Source organism: Gobius niger, assembly GCF_951799975.1.
Source record: "Gobius niger genome assembly, chromosome: 23".
NCBI lineage: Eukaryota > Metazoa > Chordata > Actinopteri > Gobiiformes > Gobiidae > Gobius > Gobius niger.
In genome coordinates this window covers 5,275,738-5,302,073 of record NC_136874.1, presented here as the reverse complement: position 1 = coordinate 5,302,073, position 26,336 = coordinate 5,275,738, and the positions used below count along the sequence as shown (strand labels likewise).

The following is a 26,336-nucleotide window of genomic DNA, read 5'->3' as shown; positions in this document are numbered from 1 at the left end:
TTGAGAAAGCGTTCTTCATCCAAATCTTGCGTTTAGCCCTTCAAAACAAGACTGAATCTCCCTCAGACGAGCCTGGCTTTGCCGCCTGCCTCCGAAAACAAAGATTACACTTCACACATTTCTAAATTGAATGATCTTCGTGGCGAGCGCGGTCTAACCTATGACCCTGGGGATGTACTTGTGTCGATGGAGTGACATGGAGGTGGGTGCAGGACAGTCGAGGAGCACAGAGATGTGTGTGAAGTGCGAAAAACTCACTCATGGTTTCTACTGGGCTGCCCTCGGGGAGTCCGGCTGGGCTACGGACTGAGGTACGACCTAGAACACACAAAAACATGGTTACTTCAGGGGGTTCAACATCACAGAAGTCCTTATCAAGTAGCATTCAGAGCGAAAGTTTAACTCTCTCGCCTCACAAGGTTCGAGTCCTGATATACCACGGGTACTTGGGACTTCATGTTGTGGTTTTTCACTCATTAATTGTCCGTGAGAGTAAATACTACGCTGACAGAAAAGACAAAGGGACAGAGGGATATTGCACATCCAATTACACAATGAAGATATTTTTTTTCACTCAAACTTGGCTGTAAATACTGTTTAAGTGGTGCTAGCCCGCTGTTAGCTTCGCCGTTAGCCTGTTAGCTTCTTCTTTGTGATTCCGTTAGTGTGTATTGGGGACTCTGAGACACCAGGGGGAGATGAAAGACCGCCCCAGCCATCCCTTTAACACTTGTATTACCCCCAGAGGGACTACGGAAAGGATTTATTAAGGTAAACAAGTTACTTAGTTCTGCTTTAATATCCCGACAGGCTTATAGGCCCTCACTTTTCAGGGTCATTGTCATCCAGAAATGCCAGAAAACCAACCTTGAGAGTTCAGGAAATGTATAAAAATGCTTTGTAATCAAATGGACAGTGTTTTCCCACAAATTTACAATATACTAAAGGAGTAATTTGGTCCACAGCTAGCAAAAAAATCAGGATCATGTTGTACAACTGTGGTACTTAGGACTTTCACAGATAGTAGCAATTTTTAGAAAGCATTCATTTTAAGAAGAGCTTTAAATCAATAAGCTTTTTATTCATGCTTTTTAATTTAGACATAACCCAGATTAGAGTAATTTAGCCCAATTTAGGTCAATTTTCGAACCGCTCTAGTCCTGATTTGATCTAGATCTCGGGCTGATGGAACGTAAAAGGTTATACGTTGGTCAATGTCAGTAATCATCCTGGGACTTTATAATCAACAGCACTACAGCCATTTATTTAGCAGAAACAGCACATAGTTTTGGAGCAGGTGCTACTTTTTGAAAGTTTTTTTGTTGTTTGTTGTTTGGTTGTTTAGTTTCATTTTTTGTTTCTTTTTTCTTGTGTTTTTTTGTTCTAATTTTTTCCTAGTTTTTGATTTTGATGTGCTCGTTCAGGTGGGAGTTAAGAGGTTAAATGAAAATAGAGGAAAGCATTTGTTTTGATTGAGCTGACGTTTGTATAAAAGATAAATACATCATGTACAAGCCAAACGCGTGAGGAAAATCCCCATAGTCCGAGAACACTAGGCCGACATCACTCCTTAAAACATCATGCACAATCCGTTTATTGAGACCACCATGGAGCTAATTATCTTAAACCAATACCAAACAGCCCCTCATTGTCATTCTCGTCTCCGCCTTCGCCTCCCGTCCTGACAGCGGCTCTCGTCTCCACGGCGATAACCCTCATGGCGACGCCGCGATTCCGGGAGTTATCACAGACCTGCCACTCACCGCGACGCGCCAAAGACATCGCCAAACAAACCGCCATCAGCACGGGCGACCGGACGAGGGATGAAGTACTGTAAAATAAATACACTAAAACAGAAATTCCTTTTAAAGACACTGCTAATGTGCTGTTTGTTTTTGATCTAATTATGTTTTTATAATACTAAAGCGCAGTTAATGGTGCGTGTTTCTAAGTAAGAGGCCCCCGATCGAAGCAGGAGAAAGCGCTAATCTGCTTGTGCGAGCCCCCGCTGGGACGCACGGGGAAGGCCTGCCCCGTCTCCATGTTATCGGATTACTGCTGTGACTTTTTGCAGAGAAAACAGGGCTTAGGTTCCAGATAATAGGAGCAAATTAACTCGGGAGGAAGTCAAATGTCAACAAATGTGCTTATCACGGGGGAGGATAAACTTGTGAGGGGGCTGGAGATGTGTCATTGTTCCAAAAACGTTCAAAGTTGTGTAATCAATTGATAAAGGGACCGACTACAAACAGCAACTTTTATTTTTGGATGGAAATTTAGAATCTATGACCATAAACGACAATTTTTCAAAGTAACTTGTTTACCTAAATAAATCCTTTCCGTACTACAAGTGTTATTGAGATGATTGGGAGGTCTTTCATCTCTCCCTGGTGTCTCTGGCCAGAAAACCACAATTGCAACTTTCCCTGCACTGGGTCGGAGCCGCAATACACACTAATGGAATCACGAAGAAGAAGCTAAGAGGCTAATGGGCAAAGCTAAAGGTGGGCTCGCGCCACTTAAACAGTATCTACAGCCAAGTTTGAGTGAAAACAATGATCTCCATTGTGTAATTGGATGTTCAATATCCCTCTGTCCCTTTGTCTTTTCTGTCAGTGAAGTATTTACTCTCACGGACAATTAATGAGCAAAAAAACGAAACATGCTACAACACCTGCAGTGGTGCTTATGGCCTCTAGGGGCATGAGTTACTTAGTTCTGCTTTAAGTCAGTACAACAGAGCTGCACTTGGCTGCCCTCTGCTGGTCTCCTCACCCATCAAGCACTAAAATAGAAGTAGTCTGTTGTGACAAGTTTAGCCAGTGAAGCTTGTAAACCACACATCGCGTCCTGTCGCTGGGTCACCTGCTGGGGCCTCTGACTAAACCAGGTAGAAAGACCGGCTTCTTCCTGTGCTCCAGACGAGACCCTCACACCTCTAGACAATAGGGCCCAAATGGCCCGTCTCCTCAACATGACAAAGATCTCCTTCTGTCTCCAAACGCCACCCTGATGCATTACCATGCAAAGCGCCTTTTGGTGGCCTTACATTGACATCTCCAACTGTATTACCATTTCTATGTGTTTCTGTGCTTCCCTTGTTGTGTGTCTTTGGTGTCTTTGGTGTGCCCACCTATAAAAGGTGATGCCAAAGCAAACTCGGGCAGAGCTTACCATGAACTTGCGTTATGTGTAACCCTCTCCGCAATGCATTGTGTAATAAACTTCACATCTTGACTAGACAAACACCTCTTAAGCTTTATTAAGTAAGAAAATCCACAACAAGTCACATGTTGAAGTGGACATAACCTCCAAAATTGCCTTTTTTGAGCTTTAAATCATGTTTCAAAGCTCGTCAATGACAGACCTGGGATAGTATTTTTGTATATGTCGCTACATTCACGCAGTTGTGTTGATTTAGCGGTTTCTTCCTCTACGGTGTCAGTGCTTCGTCCTGTGCTTCCTGGATACAATTATGTCATTGTTAAAACCCCAAACTGTCCTACACACATTTTTAAAGCCCATAATCCAACATTATATCAGTTCTGGTCAAACGAAACCGAAGTTTGTTCTTTTATACCAACTTCACTTCACTTCACCAGCATCATCATATTATCTGAAATAAAACACTGCAGGAGTAAAGGATGTTGATCAGTCCCCTCTCACCGATGTATAAATGAACCCGAGTGTCCCTGAAGGCAGCAGCGGGAGCGTGTCTGTCTCCAGGAAGTGTTAAATAGATTTTTATTCACTCCGCCGTTCGTCTGATAACCTGATTCCAGTCGTCGCGGATGGGAGAGCGCGGCTTTCTCTGCTCACCCCGACTCCCCCAGGACTGCTTACATTTCACACGTGTCGCAATAACTGTCTGCTTATTGTTGTCAAGGGGCTTTACGGTCTCTCAGATTTGTATCACATTAACATAGTGTTGTATCATTTGTTATAATAGTTTGGGATTGAAACTTCTCAGTCTGAGGTGAAGCTAGCTCTCTTTGAAGCCCAGATCAATCCCAAAAAAGAGCGAAGGAGCGCAACATTTTTCTCTGTTAACCGGCTAAAGATCCACAAATCGATGAGCCTCATTATTAGCGCACACTTCCTGTTTAAAAACGATCGAAACACGGCTCATTTAGGCTTTGATTTTGTCATTACCGACTTTCACCGAGAGCGAGAAATGGCTTTACAAGTTAGCGCCTCGGAATAGACTCTGGAAGAGGAAAGTTTCAGTGTGGGTTTGGGTTGCACAAGAAATCGCAATGGATCGGTGTGAGCAAAGCAAAGGATAGTGGTCTAAGCCAGTGGTTCCCAAAGTGGGGGTCGCAAGGCCTTGGGTGGAGGTCCCCAAATGTTTTCAAGATGGAACAAAAAGAAAAAGGCTACTGTTTTTCGTATCTTTTTTAGTGTAAACCCAAGGCCGTGGGAACCCAGGGTGCTGAGGGCGCTACAGCACCCCCTGGTGGATCACATGGATGCATTACAGGCAATATTAAAGGGGGGGTATTATGCAAAATCAAGCTTTACATCATGTTATTATGTCATTCCCTCATTAAAAACATGCCTGAAGTGTTGCCTTGGCACATCACGTATTTTTGAGTAATATGTAAAACTCTGATGGCGGCCATTTTAGGGATAGCTTTGCCTGAGTCCTCCTAGGAACGCCCCCACCTCCAGGAGACGCCTCCGAGCTTTCGTCACCAGCCGAGTAACCAACCACTGCTCCTCAGCAGAACCCCCTCCCCACTGATGCCACAGACAGCGTGTGGGGGGGGCGTGTCGGAAAGGCTCAGAGGTTCTTAAAGAGACAGAGGCCTATTTCAAGACATTCACTACAGCCATTTTGAGAGACACATTTTATACAAGGCAGTTATTCTAATTTACTGCATTTACAGACCAACAGAAGGTTTCGTCATCATTGTAGTGTGATATAGACTGGTGCTATGTGATTGAAAAAAGCATAATACCCCCTCTTTAAATAAATAGGAAATAAGAAATAGTGTTTTGGGGGCTATCATGTCTCTCAGCACCCCCTAGCCAAAATGTCTTCCCACAGCCCTGTAAACCAGCCTATAATTCAAAATAAACTGTTTAGACATATATTAAACTTGATTATACCATGTTTTCTCCCCTCCTGGAACCGCCACCTTAACGTGGTGGAGGGGTTTGAGCACCCGAAGGATCCTGGAGCTCTGTTGTCGGGGGTTTGGTGCCCCTGGTAGGGTCAAACAGGTCCTAGGTGACGGGTCAGACAAAAAGCGGCTCAAAAGCCCCTTATGAGAGACCAACAGGCCCGTTTAATCATGAGGCCGTCCTCCCGTGGACCCACCACCTGCAGGAGGAGCCATAGGGGCTGGTGCAGTGTGATTTGGGCAACTCCAACAGCTGAAGAAGAAGACAATGGATGGATGGATACCATGTTTTCCTTCCCTAAAGTAGTGTAAGAAGCAATAACTTTATACAATGGGGTTCTCGAGTTGTTTATGTGTAAATTTTGGGGTCCCGGCCAAAAAAGTTTGGGAACCCCTGGTCTAAGCAGTCCCTTCTTTTAACCGAGCCACTGCAGACAAACTCTCGGATGGTTGCAGGCGAGCAAATCAATGCAAACATGGCCGCACAACTTTTTAATTTGCTTTTTTGCATGTTGGCGAGCCCGACGTATGGTCTGCTTCACAACATCGATTGTGGACGTTTTTTTTTGCCAAAAGTCTCTGACAGCTCGGCGGGCTGGTTCCTCGCTCCCTCCCTCGCTTCTCCTTTCTCTGTTTTGCCTCCAGTGCCAGAGAAACCCTCAAATCCATTCGTCATTGTCACCGCGTTACCTCGGCGCCGCTTAGCGAGACTTCCAAAACAGTGCGGGGACAGGAGTAACCACCAAAGTAGAGTCAATTCCTTCTCGCTCGTACACATTTCGAATGATTTGCAAATTGCCGTCATCCGTTTTTTAGAGATTCGCCGGACGCCTGAGCTGTCAAGGATCCCCGGGACAATTGCAGTTCGTTAGGTTTGCGATGTACGTTTTAACGACATCAACATTTAGCACAAAAGCAAACGATTTAAACCAGACCAGGAGCTTTAAGATTAGAGACGGAGCTATAGGAGGCTGTAGACGTGAGAGAGTTCATTTCCAAACTAGTTCTAACCATTTAACCCAAAGTGTGAGGCTCATTCTGCTTTCTGAGTGGATAAATGTCTTATGTAGTAATAATTGTGAATGAATCAACTTTACAATTGTTATCAGTAAAGACGCCTTTGCTCTGCCTGATCCCGTCAGACCTGGGAAGCTCAGCAGGAAGGGCCTGGTCAGGACTTGGATGGGAGACCGTTTGGGAAACACCAGGAACCTGAGTGAATGTAGTGTGAGAGTGAGTGGTTGGTGGTGGTCAGAGGGGCCTCGCTTTCGTCAGTCTACCCCAGGGCAGCTGTGGCTATGTGGTATGTCCGCACTTAGATCCACTGCACCACTTATCACTGTATCACTTTCTATCACTTTATCACCAGTGTTAATTTTGTCGACTAAAATATTTAGTCTTAATTTTAGTCAAAGTGATATTTTTATGACTAAAATTGGACTAAAACTAAATTAAAAGTTTGTCATGAGACTAAAACTATGACTAAAATGTCCAGATATTTTAGTCGACTAAAATAAGACTGAATAAAAATGAAAAGGAGAGACTAAAATCATCCAAACTTCTATTGAGCGTCTGAAAGAGCCTCAGATCATGTAAATTCTCTGCCAAAGGATCAGCTGAGCTTTGTTCATGTGGAGCAGCTCCATGAAGCAGAGGAACAAGATTAAATATGATTATCATGAATATTATAAATGCAAAGTCGACTAAATTCGTCTTAAATTTAGTCGACTAAATTGACTAAAAAAAACTAGACTAAAATTGAAACGTTTTTTTTGACTAAATCTTGACTAAAATTAAATTACATTTTAGTCAAAAGACTACGACAAAAGTAAATTAAAATATGTTGTCAAAATAAACACTGTTTATCACTTTATGCACCATATGCAAATCCAATCCTGCTGTTCTATGTCAATTGTTGTCGTCTACCATATTTTACCTTTTATTTTTATCTTATTTATTTTAATATTCTTATGCCCCTAAAGCCTTATAGTTTAAAGTTTATAGCTTATTTTTATCTAAACTCTGTGTTATATGTTTTTTATGTTTAATGTTGCACGTCTCACCAAGAAAAACTCCTAGTTTGTGAACCTGTTTACAAGCAAACGATTCTGATTCTGATTACATTAGTAGCACCAAGTATGGAGTGAATGAATAATGTAATGTAGAGCGTCTTGAGAGTGTCCAGAAAAGTGCTATATAAAACTGATGCATTATTATTCAGATCATGCTTTTTTATCACTTACTAAAACATTTTTAATGCTGTAACAACCCCTCACAAAAAGAGCAAAAAAACAATAAAGAAACCAACAAAAAATGACCAAAAAACTACAAAAAACAGGCAAAAAAAAGAGACGAAAACTCGACAAAAATGCTGCGACAACTAAATAAAAATGTCACGATCAGTTTTGTAGTTCTTAGCTTTCAAATGAGGAGTTACTCTGGCTCCAGTTGAGAAGCTTTTAGATTTGGGTAAAGCTGAACTGGATAAAATGCGCTCAGTTAAAGGGGGGGTATTATGCAAAATCGACTTTTTCAAGCTTTACATCATGTTATTATGTCACTCCCTCATTAAAAACATGCCTGAAGTGTTGCCTTGGCACATTCACGTATTTCTGAGTAATCTGTAAAAACTCTGATGGCGGCCATTTTAGGGATAGGTTTGCCTGAGTCCTCCTAGGAACGCCCCCACCTCCTGGAGACGCCTCCGAGCTTTCGTCACCAGCCGAGTAACCAACCACTGCTCCTCAGCAGAACCCCCTCCCCACTGATGCCACAGACAGCGTGTGGAGGGGGCGTGTCTAAAGGCTCAGAGGTTCTTAAAGAGACAGAGGCCTATTTCAAGACTACAGCCATTTTGAGAGAGCAATTTTATACAAGGCAGTTATTCTAATTTACTGCATTTACAGACCAACAGAAGGTTTGGTCATCATTGTAGTGTGATATAGACTGGTGCTATGTGAGTGAAAAAAGCAGAATACCCCCTCTTTAAAGAACTCTCTAATGTTTCTCAAAATCATCTTGAGGGCTGGAGGTTCTGTGCTGGCAGGCTTTAAACACAATAAAACCTCAAGGACGCAGGATATTTGGTATAATTAGCGATTTTCCAGTTGCGACCATTCCCTCTGCGATTACTCCGGCTCCTTCTACACCTGCATCCCTGCGTGAGCGACAGAAACTTTTTTTTATTACGCTCCTGGAGCCCTCGCCGTCGCGCTCGGCGGCGCTTTGTGCGGATCGGGAATGACATTTTGCAGCCTGTGTGCCGCTGACATATTGATGGGGAGTGAGGAGGTGATGAGGAGCGGATGAGACGGGGCAGAGGTGAAAAAAGAAAAGTCGCGAAGAGGAGAGAGGAGGGAAAAAAAAAAAAATCAAATACGAAGCCACCGCCGAGACGTTTCCAGCAGAAATGAAATGCCATAGATCTTCATAAGACGGCTGTAAATCACATCAGGCGAGGTCTACGGAGCAGGAGGTCACAGAACAGAGGACTGAGGAGTGTTTGGGGACGTATGTGGCAAAATAAGAGTCTAAAGAACACAGAAAGTCATTTATGCTGAGGGGAAATATGCACAATCTTTACTTCCAACTGAAAAAACTATGAAAATTGCGTTTTTTAATCATATTTCAGCTTAATCAATTCAACAATCTGTGGGAAAAGAACTATATTTTACAACCAAACTGAACAGTGATGGTGGGTCGTGACAACGCACTGAATACTGTCCGCTAGGGGTAGGCAACGTGAGGTCCGAGGGCCAAAACCGGCCTTCCAGCATAAAAACTCCTCAAGATAAACATGAGGAATTTTATCACACAAATCAACATCAAATGCCTGTTCTGCTAATGCCACTAAGTAACTCATGCCCCTCGAGGCCATAAGCGCCACTGCAGGTGTCGTAGCATGTTGTGTTTTTTTACTCATTAATTGTCCGTGAGAGTAAATACTACGCTGACAGAAAAGACAAAGGGAGAGAGGGATATTCTACATCCTATTACACAATGGAAATCAGTTTTTTCACTCAAACTTGGCTGTAAATACTGTTTAAGTGGTGCTAGCCCACAGTTAGCTTTGTCCGTTAGCCTGTTAGCTTCGTCTTCGTGATTCTATTACTGTGTATTGGGGCCTCCGGGTCGGTGTAGGAAAGTTGCAATTATGGTTTTCTCAGTTTTTTCAATACTGTGTGGCCCTAATCCTGATTTTCCAACATAAAGCAATGCAAACCAAAGCGTAACTGTGCAAAATACAGAGTCTGATAGACAGAAAAATCATGCAGTCCCACAATTAGAAACTAAAGGAACCAAAATACACTGTTAAACCTTTCTAAATCAATAGTATGGACTCCATTTTCAGTACGTTTCTTCAATCTTTCCTACACTGTATTACGCTACAACAGCTATCTCCTCAAAACTCTCAAAAATCTCTCCATGTCTGAAAGTTGTCCTTTGCTCTTTGTTCTCCGCTGGCTTCTCCTGGGACTTCCACATTACCATCAACCTGGACTCCTTGTGCTTTGGGACCGTTTAGGAGGTGCTCAGCTGGGACCGACCGAGACCCCACAGCCAACACGGAGCGGCAAACCAAGCAGAAACGTCCCAGCGGGGGAGAGGACGCGCTCCTTTGCACCAGCGGGCTCCCAAGTACGACTTTTGTTATTGTTTCGCTCAATTGACGACGCCATGGGCTGGAAAGTATAGGGTTTTGAAATGCAAGACTTGTGACTGGCAAGAACCTGCGAGGAACCGGATCAAACCAAGGCTGGATCAGGACTTAAAGTTTGCGAGAGTCATTTTGGAGGCTAATTACCGGTAAAAGCTTGTCGTCTTTGGGGTGAAAGTCTAGACCGTAATGACAGTGTTTAGCCGCGTTTTCCACCATGTTGCTTCAGTCCTGTGATTTCAGTGCGACACCTGTCTGTTCTGATGGCTTTGACTTTGGAGTGTTCACATCTGTCCATCACAGACTCACAGCATCATGGGAGGAAGAACAAACTGAGCAGAAGATCGAGAGAAGAGGGAAAACTGAAGGTGTGATTGTGGAGGGGCCATAGGTTTAGACTCATCATGAATAGATGTGTTTATACTGCGACAGAAACGTAGTGAACATGTTTCTTCTGTTCAAGTTCTGAGTTGTGTGATGTTGGTCAGTAGAAAGAATAATGTGACAGGTTTGTGAATCCAGTCACTATGAAATAATGATCAGGGAAAAGTATTGGCACTTGCCCTCCAACGGAAATGTATTTCTATAACATGAACACAAGCTAATGCTAACTGCAGCATAGACAGTAGCGTCTACGTCACATCTGTGGTGCCAAAAGGTTACCGCCCCTTTTTAAGAGATAACAGGAGCTCTTGTAAATTGGAATGATTGAGGAAGGAAGCCATGGAAGTGACTCTGTTGCTTTAAATAACTCACAGAGAAGACGGTTAATGTTTTTAAACCCACTGTGATCATGACTTGTCAGTGACATTTGCTTGCGTAACATTTTCGCTGGTTGCTTCATAACAGGGGCAGGCAACGTCAGGCCCAGGTGCCAAATCCGGCCCTTCTGCACAGAACCTCTGGCCCCCAAGGTGATTTTGAGAAATATTATTATACAAGTAAGAGATCAAATACCAGTTAAAGTACTCTGAAAAGTGTGAAATTCTGCCAGTATTTCTTAACTTTCCTGGCCGAACATCCCAATATGTCATATATATAATGTAAAACAATGGCATTTGCAGGAAATGGTTCTTTACTTTGAGCTACAATGATGAGGTTCGGCCCTTGGTGCCTGCTCGAAGCAAACTTGCCTACACCTGCTTTATAATGTCACTACAGCTTCAGCTTTTAGTCTGTCCGTTTTATATTATCATGAAACTAAAATCATACATTTCGTAGCTTATGAGCAAATGGTACATGGTTCATTCAGCAGCTAACCTACTAGCTGCTAATGCTAACGTTACTGTATGTTTTAAAGTTATGTTAAGTTTGAATATTTACCGAGGCATTACAAAGTATATAACGATGTGGAGCTGTTTCCTCAGTAAGGAGCCCTGACAGATGCTAGCTATCCATAAACTAGCTCATATAAGTTTCCACAAAAAATACAAAATCTTCCAATCGTCTTCTGACAGTGAGTTGATGTGTCTGTAATCAAGAACAGACACTCAATATGTTTCAGTGATCAGATCCCTGTGCTTCTGATCACTGGTTTGGAACATTTTAACCCTGTTCCCACACACACACTTATGTAAAAGCTACAGTATTGTGTCCACAAAAGTTCCCGGATGTTGCTCCCATCTATGCCATTAGGCGGCTAATCAAAGCTGGGACAGAAACTATGATTGAATCACCTAAAAATCAGACACAGCTGGAGTGGCCAAGTAGTTATGTTTAAACAGGATTATAGACCATTCTCTAATATTATTTCCGGTTTGTCCAGCATGGGGTGAACAGATGACTCCATGTCCGTCCTCATTCCCCTCCATTCCACAAACTTTCTAAGCCCTGCTCTCCAAAACTAAACTTCTGCGTCACCTTTCCCCCTTCCTCTGTATCCACTCCTCAAACCCTCCCTTGTCACTTGATCATATTTTTCCATTTTCCCCGAGGTATACCCGCTTCATAAAGGTAGCCGACCCCATTGGCTTTGCATGGCTGGTCGCGCTTCCCACAACAGATGGCTATCCCCAGTCAAGGCCGGGCCGCCGTGGGATTGGGGAGGGGCATCTCCAAGCCCCTCTGGCCCGGGACGATAGGGCTGTAGTGAATTTCACACATCACAGCGCTTGCGGATCTTAAATCACAATAGAAACAAGCTCAGGAGAGTATTAGGGGGTTGAAATATGGCGGCTTTGGCTGAGGCTAGAGGGAAAAAAAGCTTATTCACCGCTGGTTTCGTCCATTTTTAATCAAGTTAAGGCCTTTCAGAACAACGCTTTATTAATACGCAGTTGTAGTTCGTATTTGTGGGTTTATTGTCGCACAAGCGGAGAGGAAAACAACGCCGGACCTTCGAAGTTATTCTCTCTCAAAGCATTGATCGATTGGAAGCAGCGAGTGTGAATCATGTCTGTGCCTAATGGTGCGTTCAGGGACTGTGTGGTGTATTCGAGGACCGCGGGGGGTTAAGGTCCGGCAGACGCCTCGAGCCGAGCGCCAGATCTGTCACAGAGGACATTAGTGTTGATCCAAACATTTCATACACACATTTTCCTACTTTAGTGTCGTCCAGTAGAGTTCGATCGCATTAAAAAAAGGCCATAGCTGCTTAAAAAGTACTTTCACTTCGACCGGGGGGCTGTGTTGCTCATGGAAACTTGTGTCTCATGGATATTTACTTGTATCTGTCTGTCATTTGGATGCAAAACAACACGACTCTGGCATTTGTATGTAAAAAGCCCTTGTATGTTTCAATGCAGGATCTATTGAAATGCATCATGTGTGTGGAAGGCGAGCAGACTATCGTTCATCTGCATCTGCTGCATATGGAGAGATCCTTTTGTCTGGTCTGCAAGGTCACACCTACCAACTCCTTCAGTACGTTTACATGTGAAGCCTAATCCCACTACACTAAAGATTCAACTCCAATGTGTTTTTCCAGTAAAACCTGTGAAACCGATCCGAATGTCCTCTGACAGCAGCAGGGGGCAGGAGGTTGATGGCTAATTTCCAGTTTACCTTTGGTTGCTACAAACAAGACTTAAAAATAGTGTCAAGACAGAGCGAGTCAAAACAAGACTTAAAAATGCATATAACTGAAAGTATTTTATCTACACTCTTGCCTCTTACTGTAATTGATTAATTCTATGTTGATGTTTTTATTGATTGTATTTGTTTTCTTATATTTATGCAACTGTGAAGCACTTTGAATTGCCTTGTGTATGAATTGTGCTCTACAAATAAACTTGCCTTGCCTATGTTGTTTTTACCAAAGAGCTAGTCCAGTTAGCCCCGTTTAGCTTAAGATGCTTTCAAACCAAACTGCCTTTTGGGGTTCACTGTGATGTCCAAACACCCACAGTGTCTAGTTTTTGTTTTCATGTGAGCTAATCTTAATCTCATGGCCCAACACCCTTTTTTTGTTTTGTTTTTTTGTTTCCCAACACATATTCTCCGCGCTCTTAACTCCCACCTGAATGGATCCCATTTTCTCCAGTTTGGCTTTACCCTAATCAAAAAGATTCTTGGGGAAAAAGCACCAAAATAGCCACAAAAAATGAGAAGACAACAAGGATGTAAACGCAACAAATATGTGACAAAAACTCAACAAAAATGAGACAAAAACTCAACAAAAATATGACAAAAAAGAAAAACAAAACCATACAAAAGGTGACACAACACAGCAACAACGCGAGGAAAAAGGTAAGTTTTGTGGGTCTTAGCTTTCAAATGAGGTTACACAGCCAAAGAGGACAGAAACATTTGGTTTAGGCGGGTGGTAAGAGGTTAATAAAAGGTTGGGTCTTTTATTACATTCATGATGTCTTCCTGTTTACAAAGTAGTTTTTTAAGGTTCTTTTAGAAAGACAATAGGTTTAACAAAAAGAAACAAACAATACTGATTAGCCGGCGCCGTGATGTTAAACTCTTAACAGTTTACTTTTTCGAAAAGTCAATGCTAAAAATACATGGGATTTTTTACGTTGGACCCCGATATGTGACCGGGAGTGGGCGGGACTGTGGAGCTCCATAAGAGACGCATCATCGGCATCGCAGGGTAACTTAGTGTCTTTCTTTTTTTTTTTTCAGAAATATGTTTATTGCCATTTTTTGCTTTTTTTTTTACACCAACACATGCATACACATGCAAAAAGACAATAAACAGAATAATAAGAGTAAATAAATCAAATAACGAACAATCAAACTTACAAAGAAACAAACATTGGCCCGAACAAACAATAGCTGACACCTCCAGTCCGACATACACTAAGAAAAGTCTTTCGAAAGACCTCGTCCCTGTGATTCAGTCGACAAGTCAAATGGTCAAGGGAAATGTAGCTGAAAATAGTTCTGTGCCGTTGTGTCCTTGGTTTTGGTCCGAAATCCCATTAACCAGCAAACACTTCCTGGCACAAAAAGTAAGCATTCGATACAATTTCTTAAGGTGTTTGTTTTTGATAACAGAGTCAGTTAATCCAAGCAACAAAAACAAAGGGTTACATTTCAAATTAACAGAAAATATTTTTTCCATTTCGTGTCCAACCATTTGCCAGAAATGTTGCACTTTTATACAAGACCAAAAGCGGTGTGTGAGGGTGCAGATCTCAACGTTACACTTCAAGCACAGTGGGGAGGAGTTAGGCTTAAATTGGTAGCGTAGTGTGTTTCTAAAAGAGCTTATAAAACTAAAAGGTTCGCTCTCCTCTCCTCCTCGTTGTAATAGTGTTTGTTGAAGAATGGCAGAAGTCCATTAGAAGCAGCTGACATTATGTTTTCTTCACACTTTTTTTTGACAGCCTGACAGTTCATTTCCGGGGTAGAGACGGCACGTGCAGTTACTTAAACCCAATATGATCTAATTCGATTTGACTAAGTGGATATCGGCCGCTCCAATCTGAATGCAATCGGCCCAGGGGGAAAGCCGGATCCAGCCCCTCAATCGAATCTGTGGGGTTTACACGGGTTTGGACGATCTAGTTCTGGTCTGAATAGAGATTAGACTTTTCCTTTGTCATGTAACCGCACTGATTGATGGAGCAGGCAGCCTCTATACTGGACTGGGGGGGGGGGGGGCGTATTTTAAGACTTACTTTAAGGGAAAATATCTGTAAATGTTAAAAATTCCCGTAAACTTCCCCACACATCACTCAAACGCAACAAAAATCTGACAATTTTACACTTATTTACCATATTCTTCACACATCACAGTTCCTTATCCCGTCAGTGTTATCAGCGCGCCCCAGGGGGAGGAAGGCAGGCGAAGGCAGACCCACCCCCCCCCCCTCTCACACACTCTCTACCCCTGTCCTCTCTCCATCTCTCTGACTGACATGGATCTCTGCCTCAGTCTCGGCGCTCCCGTCCCGTAGCGACAGTGAACGCGTCGCGGAGCGTGTCGGGTTAGCGCTGCTCCCAGTAGATTAAAGCCACACTTCAGTAAATCCACTAAATCTGACACTAACAGGGAATCAGAGGCACTGCATGTAAATACGTACCAGCTCTACAACACGGGCTCATCAGTTATAAAGACTATTTACCACGTACTTCATTATACGCTTGTATATAGGAGGGAAAAAACGGTCTGAAAGTACTTTTACTCGTGCAATATTAACCGTAAAATGCTTCTGTTCCTGCAATCGCCACCAGAACTCACAGTCCTGCTACTACAACTACAACCACTGCAAATATAGCTACTTCTACTAGTGTAGCAACTAGAAACAGGATTTAGACAGACTTATCCATGTATTTGTGGGCAGAAAGTTAGATTAGCTTCCTGTCGCTCGGAGAATAGACTTTAAAACAGCTCTGCTTATGTACAAGTCCTTTCATCGTCTCGCACCAAAGAACATCTGACATGAGAAAGCAAAAAACAGAGGCACTCGAAAAGGTTAGAAAAGTTAAAGCAGAACTAAGTAACTTGTTTACCTTAATAAATCCTTTAGTCCCTCTGGGGGTGATACAAGTGTTAATGGGATGATTGGGGGGTCTTTCATCTCCCCCTGGTGTCTCTGGCCAGAAAACCACAATTGCAGCTTTCCTGCTTACGGGTCGGAGTCACCAATACACACTAATAGAATCACGAAGAAGAAGCTAACAGGCTAACGGGCAAAGCTGTGGGCTAGCACCACTTAAACAGTATTTACAGGCAAGTTTGAGTGAAAACAATATTTCAGTTGCTTAACAATATCCCTCTCTCCCTTTGTCTTTTCTGTCAGCGTAGTATTTACTCTCACGGACAATTAATGAGTAAAAAAAACACAACATGCTACGACACCTGCAGTGGTGCTTCTGGCCACTAGGCGCATGATTTACTTAGTTCTGCTTTAAGTGGATTCATATTAATTAATTTAAATAAAGGTTTATGATTTTGAACATACTATAAACAAAGACTTTACACCTAAGCAGCACTCGTACAAGTCAAGTTTAGAAAGTGAACAAAGGAATCTTAGAAATCTGTGTTATGTTAGAGCCATATGAACCATCTCAGCTCTGAACCCTAAGGAGGGGTCTGCTGCTGGTCCCAGAGTCAGGACTAAACACGGTGAGGCTGTGTTTCAGTTTTCGGCAGATACAATCTAGAACAGACTTCCAGAATATGAGACAAGCCTCAACTCTGACAAAGTTTAAATCCAGGTTATAAACAGTTCTATCTCTGCATATGACACTGCACTCCCTCTTATCACCCGCCTTTTCACCAGTTCAGCTTTACCCAAATCTAAGACCTACAAAACTCGCCTAAATGGAGCCTTTTCCTTAACCTTCTTTGAATCTAGATTATTTACAAGCTGGCGTTGTCATTCCGAATACTTTCTCCCCGCCAGAGTTATTTACAATCTAAAAGTGGTGCGATTCATAACGCGCTCCCCCAGGGCCAGGGCTGAGCTGTTCTGTGGCGAATGAGGAAACCGACACGGGGCATATATCAAAATATGATCCTCCATCATCTTCAGGGTCCCACTGGGCTGCACTGTTCATCACCATCATAACCTGCTGCTCCACACGGGACGACAATACAGGACGGACACAGGGAAGGAGAGCGGCCAGGAGATCCAGGCAATTAGAGAACCAACAGAGCTAGTTATGACTGAAGTGGAGGTGGAAGAGTGCTATATTATAAAGCAGGGCTGGGTACCGGTACCTTTACCAAAATATTTGTTATATAGAACCAAAAAACTGATTAATAATGTTAGTTTATTCCTTTTCCTTCCATTTCATTTATTTTGCTTTTGTATCATTTGTTCGATGTGAAACAAGCAAGAAACTTCCTTAAACTACAAAACGGCAGAAAAAAACACTTTCCAAGTTTTTCCTATTTTTTCTCCCATTTTTAATATTTTTTTTTTACTTATTTGCCCCAAATTATCCATATTTTCCCCCTACATTTCTCTCCAGTTTCTTTTAACAGGTTTTCCCCCATTTTTCCTAAAATATTCAAATTTTCCCCCCATTTTTTTCAAAATTTTCCACATTTTTTCTTCATTTAAAAAAACAAACAAACACATTTTTCCACTTTTCTTTCCAAGTTTTTTTTATAAATTTGTTTTATTCCAGCCAATTTTTCCACTTTTTCCATGATTTTAATTTAATTTTATTTCAAAATTACCCCCATTTTTTCCACTTTTCCTCCACATTTCCCCCCCAAAATTCCACCACATTTTTTCCACTTTTTTCCCCATGTTTTTCTTTTTTTTTTTTTTTTTTTTTTTCCCCCAAATTTTTCCACTTTTTTCATATTTAAAAAAAAAAAATTCCCTCAATTTTTCCACTTTTTTCTACTTGTTTTTGACTTTTTTTTCTTGAAAATTTTGATGAACAAATGCATCAAAAGTCGAATATGAAGCTCTTTTATGTACCTGCTTTCGATACTCGATACTACTTTACTATTTTTTCTACACCAGTATCACTGAAGTCTTTTGTTTCAATATCAGACTGGTATCGTTAGCCCGAGCCAAAAGAGACAATTTAGTAACGATTCTTAAAGCTTTTTTCCTTTGTTGACCGTAATTCCAACTTCTAATAATCTAATAATCCCATAATGAATAGTCAACAACAAACCAAAGAGATACTATTTCCCAGCACTGACTCTGAAGCCAAAGCACAGGCGTAAACTAAAGAAAATGTCGACAGATTGTGAAAAGTTGAAGCATAAACTCCGCTTGTACCTTTGCGCTCGGACCTCTTTTTCCTCCTGCGTTTGCACCGGCGTCGGACCAGGCAACACATGACGGGATCCAGCAGCAGAACCATGTCTAAGTCCCGCTTTAGTCCTGTGGCTGTGCTCAGAGCCGGCGCTGGCCCCACACTGGCTGCATGTGCTGCTAAACGCCTGTCAGACCTGATCCTGGGCTACACCCCTCCCTCCCTCCCCCCTCCCTCCCCCCTCCCTCACAAAGCACAACTCTCTTCAGGATCATCTGGCTGTGGACGCAGCTCTCAGATCAACAAAAGACGCACTCCGCGAGACAACGGGAGCTTAAGAAGTCGTGCAATAAGGGATCAGAGATTAAAAATGTTGCCATCTTGCCGTGTGAAATCATTTTGTTGGAGCTTAAAAAAAACCTCTTAAGCTCATGAAGAAGAAGATGACAGTAACATTCATTTTGTTCAGTGTTTAATCCTAAAAACTTAGAAGATAACTCGTTTTGTAGCCTGAACCATGCAGCTGTTAGATTTAGCCAGCACCGCCCTCTAGTGGCCAGGTATGAGAACTACAGCATCATTAGAACTGATATTTGGCTTTACAGAGGCACTGGTTTTGTTCCATGTGGGCGATTCCTCAAAGAACAGGTAACAGCCAAGCCTCTAATCACAAGGTCTGCTGTGTGTTACTATAGTCGCAAAGTACTACACAGAATATACAAAGTACATCGACCAACCTCGTGTTGAACGTCAAAGTCCCCAACTTCACCTCAGAAGATCACCTGGAAAAAAACAAGAAAAGGATACGTTCAAAATATATTTCTATCTAGGTGCACAATTAATTGACATTTTAGCTGTTAACTTGGGCTGCACACGGTTGTTTTCTTTCTATACAGGTACTTTATAAGGCACTTGGTTTTCGATACCAATACCTGAACGATTTCCCATTTGACACCTATACTAAAATATTTGTTCCTGGAACCAGAAAAAAAGAACAATAGTGTGAATATACTCCAAAAATTCCCCTCCTGGAACCGCCACCTTAACGTGGTGGAGGGGTTTGAGCGCCCGAATGATCCTGGGAGCTCTGTTGTCGGGGCTTCGTGCCCCTGGTAGGGTCTCCCAGGGCAAACAGGTCCTAGGGGACGGGTCAGACAAAGAGCGGTTCAGAAGCCCCTTATGAGAGACCAACAGGCCCGTTTAATCATGAGGCCGTCCTTCTGTGGACCCACCACCTGCAGGAGGAGCCATTAGGGGCTGGTGCAATGTGATTTGGGCAACTCCAACAGCTGCCCCCACAACCCGGAAACGGAAAAATGGAAGAAAATGGATGGATGGATGGATATTCCAAAAATTATATATCTTTTAAATTTGTGTCATTTATTTGAGGTGAAACAAACGCTTCCTTTAAAGTTGTCCCTGGACCAACAGCATCAAAACCTGGTCTCTATAGTATATTTTTTTGTCCTTTTCTTCCCCGATACCATACTGGTATTGTTAACAGTACCCAGCCCTACAATTAAGTAGCAAATAAAGCAATCGTTTGTGCTCTGGCATGGTGTGTTCAGAAATGGGTTGCATTCACGTGACATCACAACCTCCTAAAGAGCGAATAGTTTAAAACTGAGGCGGAGCAGTTGAAAACACCACACTGGTAACTGTCAAAATGCAGATTTCTAAACTCAGTTTATCACTAATATCTCTGTAATTCTTGGACTAATTGACATAAAACAAAAACTGTCACACAGTATTATACTCAGTATAATCTCTTCCAGCACTTAAGAACTATGGTCTAAATTAAATATTTCCTCATAAAGACGTGCAAAAGAGGTGACAATATTCAAAAACATGATGTTGGACTTTCTGCCATAAGAATCATTGGGCAGAAAAAATAAACTCTATGAAGTGAATGTGACATAATACATCAGTCTAAATTGCAATATATGTAGGACATTTTCAATAAGGTAATGTTTTCCCAACATTGTGCAGCCCCACATAAATGCTTTTGTTTTTTGAATGTTTACATTAAGATTTCTTTTACCCTTTATCACTTTTATTCTTGCTTTTTACCTATATTTGCATTTCCCCCAGATTGTTTGTGAGAAGTACTTTTTGTGTGTGCAATTTATCACCGGGTTATCTCTCCCATCTCAAAGCAATTATAAAGCGGCATTCTCAGCAGTGCAGCGTGCTGTGGCGCAGACCTTCCAGCAGAGGGCGCTGCTGCCTTTCTCAACAGCCGCTGTGGCGTCAGTTACTGCAGTCGAAGGAAGAGATTTCAGAAGAGGACTTTTTAATTAAAATACTTTCTCTGTTTAACTCCGGGGCTGGAGGCAAAAGCGGGGAAATCGACGTCCTTGGGTTCTTTCGGAAACGGCGTGACGTCACAAGACACGCTCATTTCGCGGTGTATCAGTCAATCAGCGACACGTTGTTTTGTTGTTGTTGTTTTTTTACGTAAGCTTTTCCTACTTTTATTGAAAACTGTAGAAAAAGAGGCAAAGGTGACACATTTTAAAACACGTTCGATAAATGTAGGATTAAAACTATTCCAAATGTTGAGGGAAAAATGCGTAAAAAAATATAATACATAGAAAATAAAACAAAATGATAAACAAAAAAAATTCAACAATAGTTCAGGAAGTATGTGATATTTTTGAATGTGGGAAAACTGTTTGGAAAAAATAATAAAAAATGCAAACAGACGAAGAATTTAGCAGAATTTCATAAAGCTAATTCCGTATAGTCCAAACAAATAGAGTAAACAGTGACGGCTATTCCACACAATATATACAAATATGCTGTACACTCATAGTAAAAAGGGTTTAGGTATTTAAAAGTTCAGCGCGGAGGCAAAAGTCCCCAAAATCCCTCTCAAAGCAGCTGTTGACAGATGTCGCCGCCACTTAATTCTTATCCATTTAACCTAAGCTGCATTATATAAAAACAAAGCGCGCTAACGGCGGCTAATCTCCGCCCGTGTTTGTGTTTAAGCTTCGTTTTCTCCGGGGACCGAAAATCAAATCTGGTTTTCTTAAATTAAAACTGGGAGAGAGTGGGTTTAAATGACCATAATCCACGACACTGGGCCAAGGCTCTCCCTTTTTATTATTTATTTTTTCTAGTCGGGGTTTTTGAGTGATTTTTGGGTCCAGATGGTCGCGGAGAGGGAGGGGGGGAAGCAGCAGATGGAGCGTCCGACCAACAACAGGGAGACGAAATCTGAAGATATTGGATTATACGGACAGGATGAAGTAGATAGGTGCACTTTCATCTTACTTTTAACATCAGAGTTTTGATATGGAGATGCTATGGCTGCGCAATTTTGGAGGGAAAACCTAATAATCCTTCAGAAGCATTAATACACTTGATATTGAAATGAAGGCCTATGGAGTTGGGTGATGGGCTTAGATAAAGGCAGAAAACCAATACAAACCAGAAATATCTAAAAAAAAAGAGCTGCAGCATCCAATTCCTTCAAATCCTGTCCTTTTCCAGGCTTAAGTGGACAGTTCCCGGTGCTGAACGCAAACATTCCCGGCGATAAACAAGTCAAATGGACCAACTAACTGCATATCAAATCCCCCAAATCACACTTTTGACATTTGCGCTGAACATGCCTTACATAACCCGCGTTAGGAGCCGACTTGGAGATCGTGGACACCTAAAAGTGAGAGCGGAGATCAGCTTTTTTTTTAGCTTTCCATCTCTGTGTAAAATCTGAATCAAAGCCAAACCGGGCTGGATTCATCAGCAGCAGAAAGAGACGTGAATATGAGGGTTTTTAATGCTTTTGAAACTGTGACTTATTTAGACGGAAAACATCTGTTGGAAGTAATGATTTATTTTAGTGAAGCAGAAATTATGAATGTTGGGAATAAAATGAAGCTGCTGACAGGAAGTGACATAGATCGAGGTAAAGTTCCACAGCAGTTCGACTCATTTCCCATTGACATAACATGGTCGGCATGGCAACGGTTTAATCCCCATCTGAACCATTTTCTCCAGTTAGGCTTTACCCAAATCTAAAAGTTTCTTTACTTTTCTTTCCTTTATTTAACGCCCAGTGAGCAATGGCCGCTCTGCTTTGTGACGACGACACTAGAGGCCGCCATTGCTGTAGTACCTCCATGTAGCCGCTAGTCCCCCATTGCAAAGCATTGCAGTTTAGGCACGTTAAAAACAACTTTAAAGCCTGGTTTCTAATTTTCTTAAATTTTCTATGGCTAGATATTTCTCCTGAGATAACGCTGGGTTAGTTACAATTAAAGAAACCAGGCTGGTTTTTGAAATCTCGTACTTAATCAGGGCTGGACTGTTAGCATTGGAGCAGCGCGAGGGGCGGAGTCTACAGTGAAGATCCCGCCCTTATGCCCTTTTTAGGAACATGCTTCGCCAGAGCTGGGGAGGAGGAGTCTCTAAATCCGCCATGATTTCCCCCTTGAACTTAGTTATTTTGTCAAACGGGGAGGAGTGAGAAGGATACAGTGACAAAAGTGAGCGGGAAAAAAAAAAAAAAAAGGAAACATTGTTTTTTTTAAACATGTGTGTATGTACAGTATTTACAAATTCTTCGTAGTAGAAGTTGTGAAAGATGGTTAGGTTAGGGGAAAAAGGAAAAAAAAGAAAGAAAGGGGGTGGGAGGGGGACATGGGCAGTAAAAGTTTCTTGACTGGAGAGGTACAGGCCAGTGTAACATCTCATTTGAAAGCTCAGACCAACGATCTGAACACATCTTTTTTCTTGCAGTGTTGCCGTCACTTTATTTGCACTTTTTGCGTCACTTTTTTGCAGCTCTTTTGTCGCTTTTTTGTGACTGTTTGTGGCTTCTTATTTCAGCCCACTCCTGTTGAGCAGAAAGTATACTGCTCAAATAAACAAATACACTTAACTGAACGTTTGTTGCTCTTTTGTGGCTTTTTTCCACTTTCTTCTTCTTGTGTTCCTCTTTCGATGTCACTTCCTGTCAGTGTCTAATAAGGAAGTGAAACTATAAACATCACAAAAACAGTCAAACTAAAGAAAGCTGGGTAAAATCTTTAGCTAAATCTTAAATATAATTGTGTTAACTATGTTTCAGCAAAAATCGCGTCTGATGTGTCATATGCACTTTAAACCTGTCACGACCCAGCAGGAGGATTTGGTCTATTGTGGAGGGGAACATGCAAACTCCACACAAAAACAAGAAGCAAACTGAGGAACTCCACGACTAACTTCCTCTGCACATCTTTTGAGTAACTGCGCCTTCGAAAACGCTCATTTTCCGGTTCATAACTGGAGGAAAGCAGCGTGACGGCGTGAACAAACATCTGCAAAGCTCATCTTCCGTTACGGCCGCTGTTTACATAAAGGAGCAGCGGAGGACACGGGCCAGGACACGCGTATCCCAGCATGCACCGCGGCGGTGAGGGATGGGGTGGAGGGAGAACACCTGCAGAACAGCCCGGGACATTCATCAAAACGGCAGAGACGAAACAACATGGGCTTAAACAGAAGGCGGATTTAACCACAGGGTCGTACGGTTAGTTAAGGTGAAGCTTGTGGAGAATGTTCAGAGTATTTTGACTTAGTAGTAGTAGTAGTAGTAGTAGTAGTAGTAGTAGTCACTTTTAATCGCAGCTCGTAATGGTAATGGTAGTGGTAGAAGCACTTTTATAGTTAGTGGTGATAGAAGTAGAAGAACAATGTGTACAGGCTTAATACAGGAAGCATAAAGTTTTCTTTTTAATCTTAATGAGTAAACTTCAGAGCAAAAAAATATTAACTATCTATGACAGGAATAGTAGAGCAATTGCATTGTTATTTTCATTTATATTATTAGATCTAACTAGCCCCTGACTTGTAGAGCACAAATTCCAGAGTATGTCATCTCTAAACCCATTTTTTAACTAAATAACAAGTATAATAATTCCAGCCACTAGGGAGCAACTTAAATAAACAAGAATTCCACACGTGTCCAGCAGAGGCACTGACATTAGAGATCAGGATATAAACAACACATGATAGCCACGTGGTAAATGTGTGGAGTGAATGAAAAATGACTACAGTACTTTGAGAAACTTGTGACACAGGCTCGTAAAGCACAATACAAGTGTAAGAAGTTATAATAAATGGAAAATACCCGTGTTATGTGAAGTGCGAAGACTTGATTGCTATTTTTGCAAACCACTACAGTTAAATAAATATGTGCCTGGAATCAAGTGTTATATTGTGGATATAGTGGTGGGAATGACTGTGCCAGGCGAGTAATCTCTACTTCACAGTGAGACCTTTTGCTCTGGGTCATACAATTCTATGTTAGAGCCAACCCGGCCTGGCCCCCCATCACTGTCAGGAACGATAATGTGGCCCCAAGAGAAAAAAGTTTAAGAACCCCTGATTGAAATGGATAGTCACCACATCTGCAGCACAGTGGAGGCATCACAGGAAACAAAAATGGGACAAACGAGGAGGCATCCGGACAAGATTTGCAGCTAAGCCTCACAAAACTTCTATCCCTGCTATTGTTCTGGCTAATGTGCATTCACTGGAGAATAAGTCTGTTACGCTCTGCCCAGTAGATTGTGAAAGACAGCTGTGTTTTTTATATTGACTGAGTCCCCTCCCCCTTCTCTCCTGATTGGCCGGTTCCCAGGAAAGCTCGTCTCATTGGTCAAAGCGAATGTACCGGAGCTGTAAGGCGGAGTTTCACAGGTGGAGAATGACGTCAGAGCCACGAGAGAAGGAGGAAAGATGAAGATGAGAAGGAGCGAGAGGAGGCTGAAGGAGCTGTGCAGGAGGAAAAGGATGGAGGAGGTGATCAGTGCAGGAAACCATGCTCTGGAGGCGGGGCACTAAAGGCAGTACTCCGGTTTCCCCCAAACCTCCAAAAACACGCTGTTCAGGTTGGCCCACAACGACAGCACGCTCAACCACAGCGTTGTACAATAATAAAAAAGTCCCCTCCCCCTTCTCTCCTGATTGGCCGGTTCCCAGGAAAGCGCATCTCATTGGTCAAAGCGATGGCACCGGGGATTTATTGCCGATATCAGCAAAAAGAGGGATTTTAGAAAACAATCACTTTCATATTACATACATTACATCAAATTGCAGGCACAGGCATTCAACTACACACAATCTACTACATTTGTGAAGCATTTAAACTTACACACTATCCCTTTAATCCTCGGCATAAGTGCTGATGACAAACGAGAGAGCGTGTGTGTGATTTTTTGGAGCTGCTGCCGCGGCGGTGATTTACACAGGCCGAGCGGAGACCATAAAAGAGCATCAGTCTGTGCGGCGGAGAGGAGCAGAAAGGACTGGGCCTCTGACGGATTACATTACACTTTCAGAACATGTGCCGCGCTCACAACATGATTTATTTCTATTGTGAGGAGCGGACGTGGACGCACAAGTGGTCCAAGTCGGACATTTTCATGGACTCTCTCGAAAGCAGTGGGTCTCAAATAATTGGTTTAGACACAGTTTACGCCCCGTTTATTCATAATTTACTCCAGTTTATCCTGATTTGCTCTTGATCTACGCCTGAAGGCACTTGAAAGGTCAAATATTTAATAAGTTGGTACTTGGTGTAAATATTTTAAGAACCACAGCTCGAAAGTAACTAAATAGAACGAGCAGCAACTTTATCCAAGCTTTACCACAACACTATAATATATAATGATAATATGCAGTTTTTAAGATATATCGCGATGTTTTACCGATACTTTGTACACCGATATCGTCAACAATACAGCCAGGACACCAGGGGGCAGCACTTGGACCAAACATGTGATTATCAATTCATTTCTGGAAACAAGTACATGGTTTCTTGTGTATTTAAATGTTGAGCTGTAGTTTAAAAAAAGGCTAAAAGTTGCATCTTTCTTTCAAAATAGTTACATAACCTCGGCTATTGTGTGCAATGTATCGATTATCGCAGAATCGCCATATCGTGAGGTTTTCGTGAACCATGTATCGAATCGTGAGGCAACCAGTTCCAACCAGTTCGGACTCCTGAAGTTGTAGTAACAGTCGCGGTATTACAGCGTAATGTCTGAGTCGTCTCATGACTAGGCCTGTCACGATATAACATTTTGAAGTTCAATATATCGAGACAGGAAAATATCGTGATAAACGATATTATTGCTTCTAAAGATACTCGATACTTTCAATGCTAAACCTAAAAGTGCACAATCAAATCCTGAAATACCACACAAGCTGCAAAAACATGAAATATAACCAACTTTGCTTCGCTTAAAAAATATTGAGCCCAAAAATGTATTGTTATTACCTTTTTTTTTTACAATTTTTCAAAGAACATGAAAGACAACACAAAAAGGTTTTTTTTCACTCATAGTTAGTGGTTGTGTGAAGCCATTTATGGTCAAACATAGTCAAAATGAAAAAAGAAAGTACCAAAAATGACCCTGATCCAAACTTAATAC

The 26,336-nt window shown here is 42.0% G+C and overlaps 1 protein-coding gene across 1 annotated transcript in view; it reads right to left on the bottom strand.

The window, feature by feature from the left end:
• adarb1a (adenosine deaminase RNA specific B1a) overlaps positions 1-18,088 on the bottom strand; it is a 32,818-nt gene extending 14,730 nt beyond the window's left edge. The window contains exons 1-2 of the mRNA XM_079582020.1: positions 17,931-18,088; positions 259-318 (exon numbers count right to left, since the gene is read on the bottom strand). Of these exons, the coding sequence (XP_079438146.1) occupies positions 259-318; positions 17,931-18,015 (145 nt within the window). The 5' untranslated portion in view covers positions 18,016-18,088. The remainder of the gene's footprint in view (positions 1-258; positions 319-17,930) is intronic.
• Between the last annotated feature and the right edge of the window lie 8,248 nt (positions 18,089-26,336).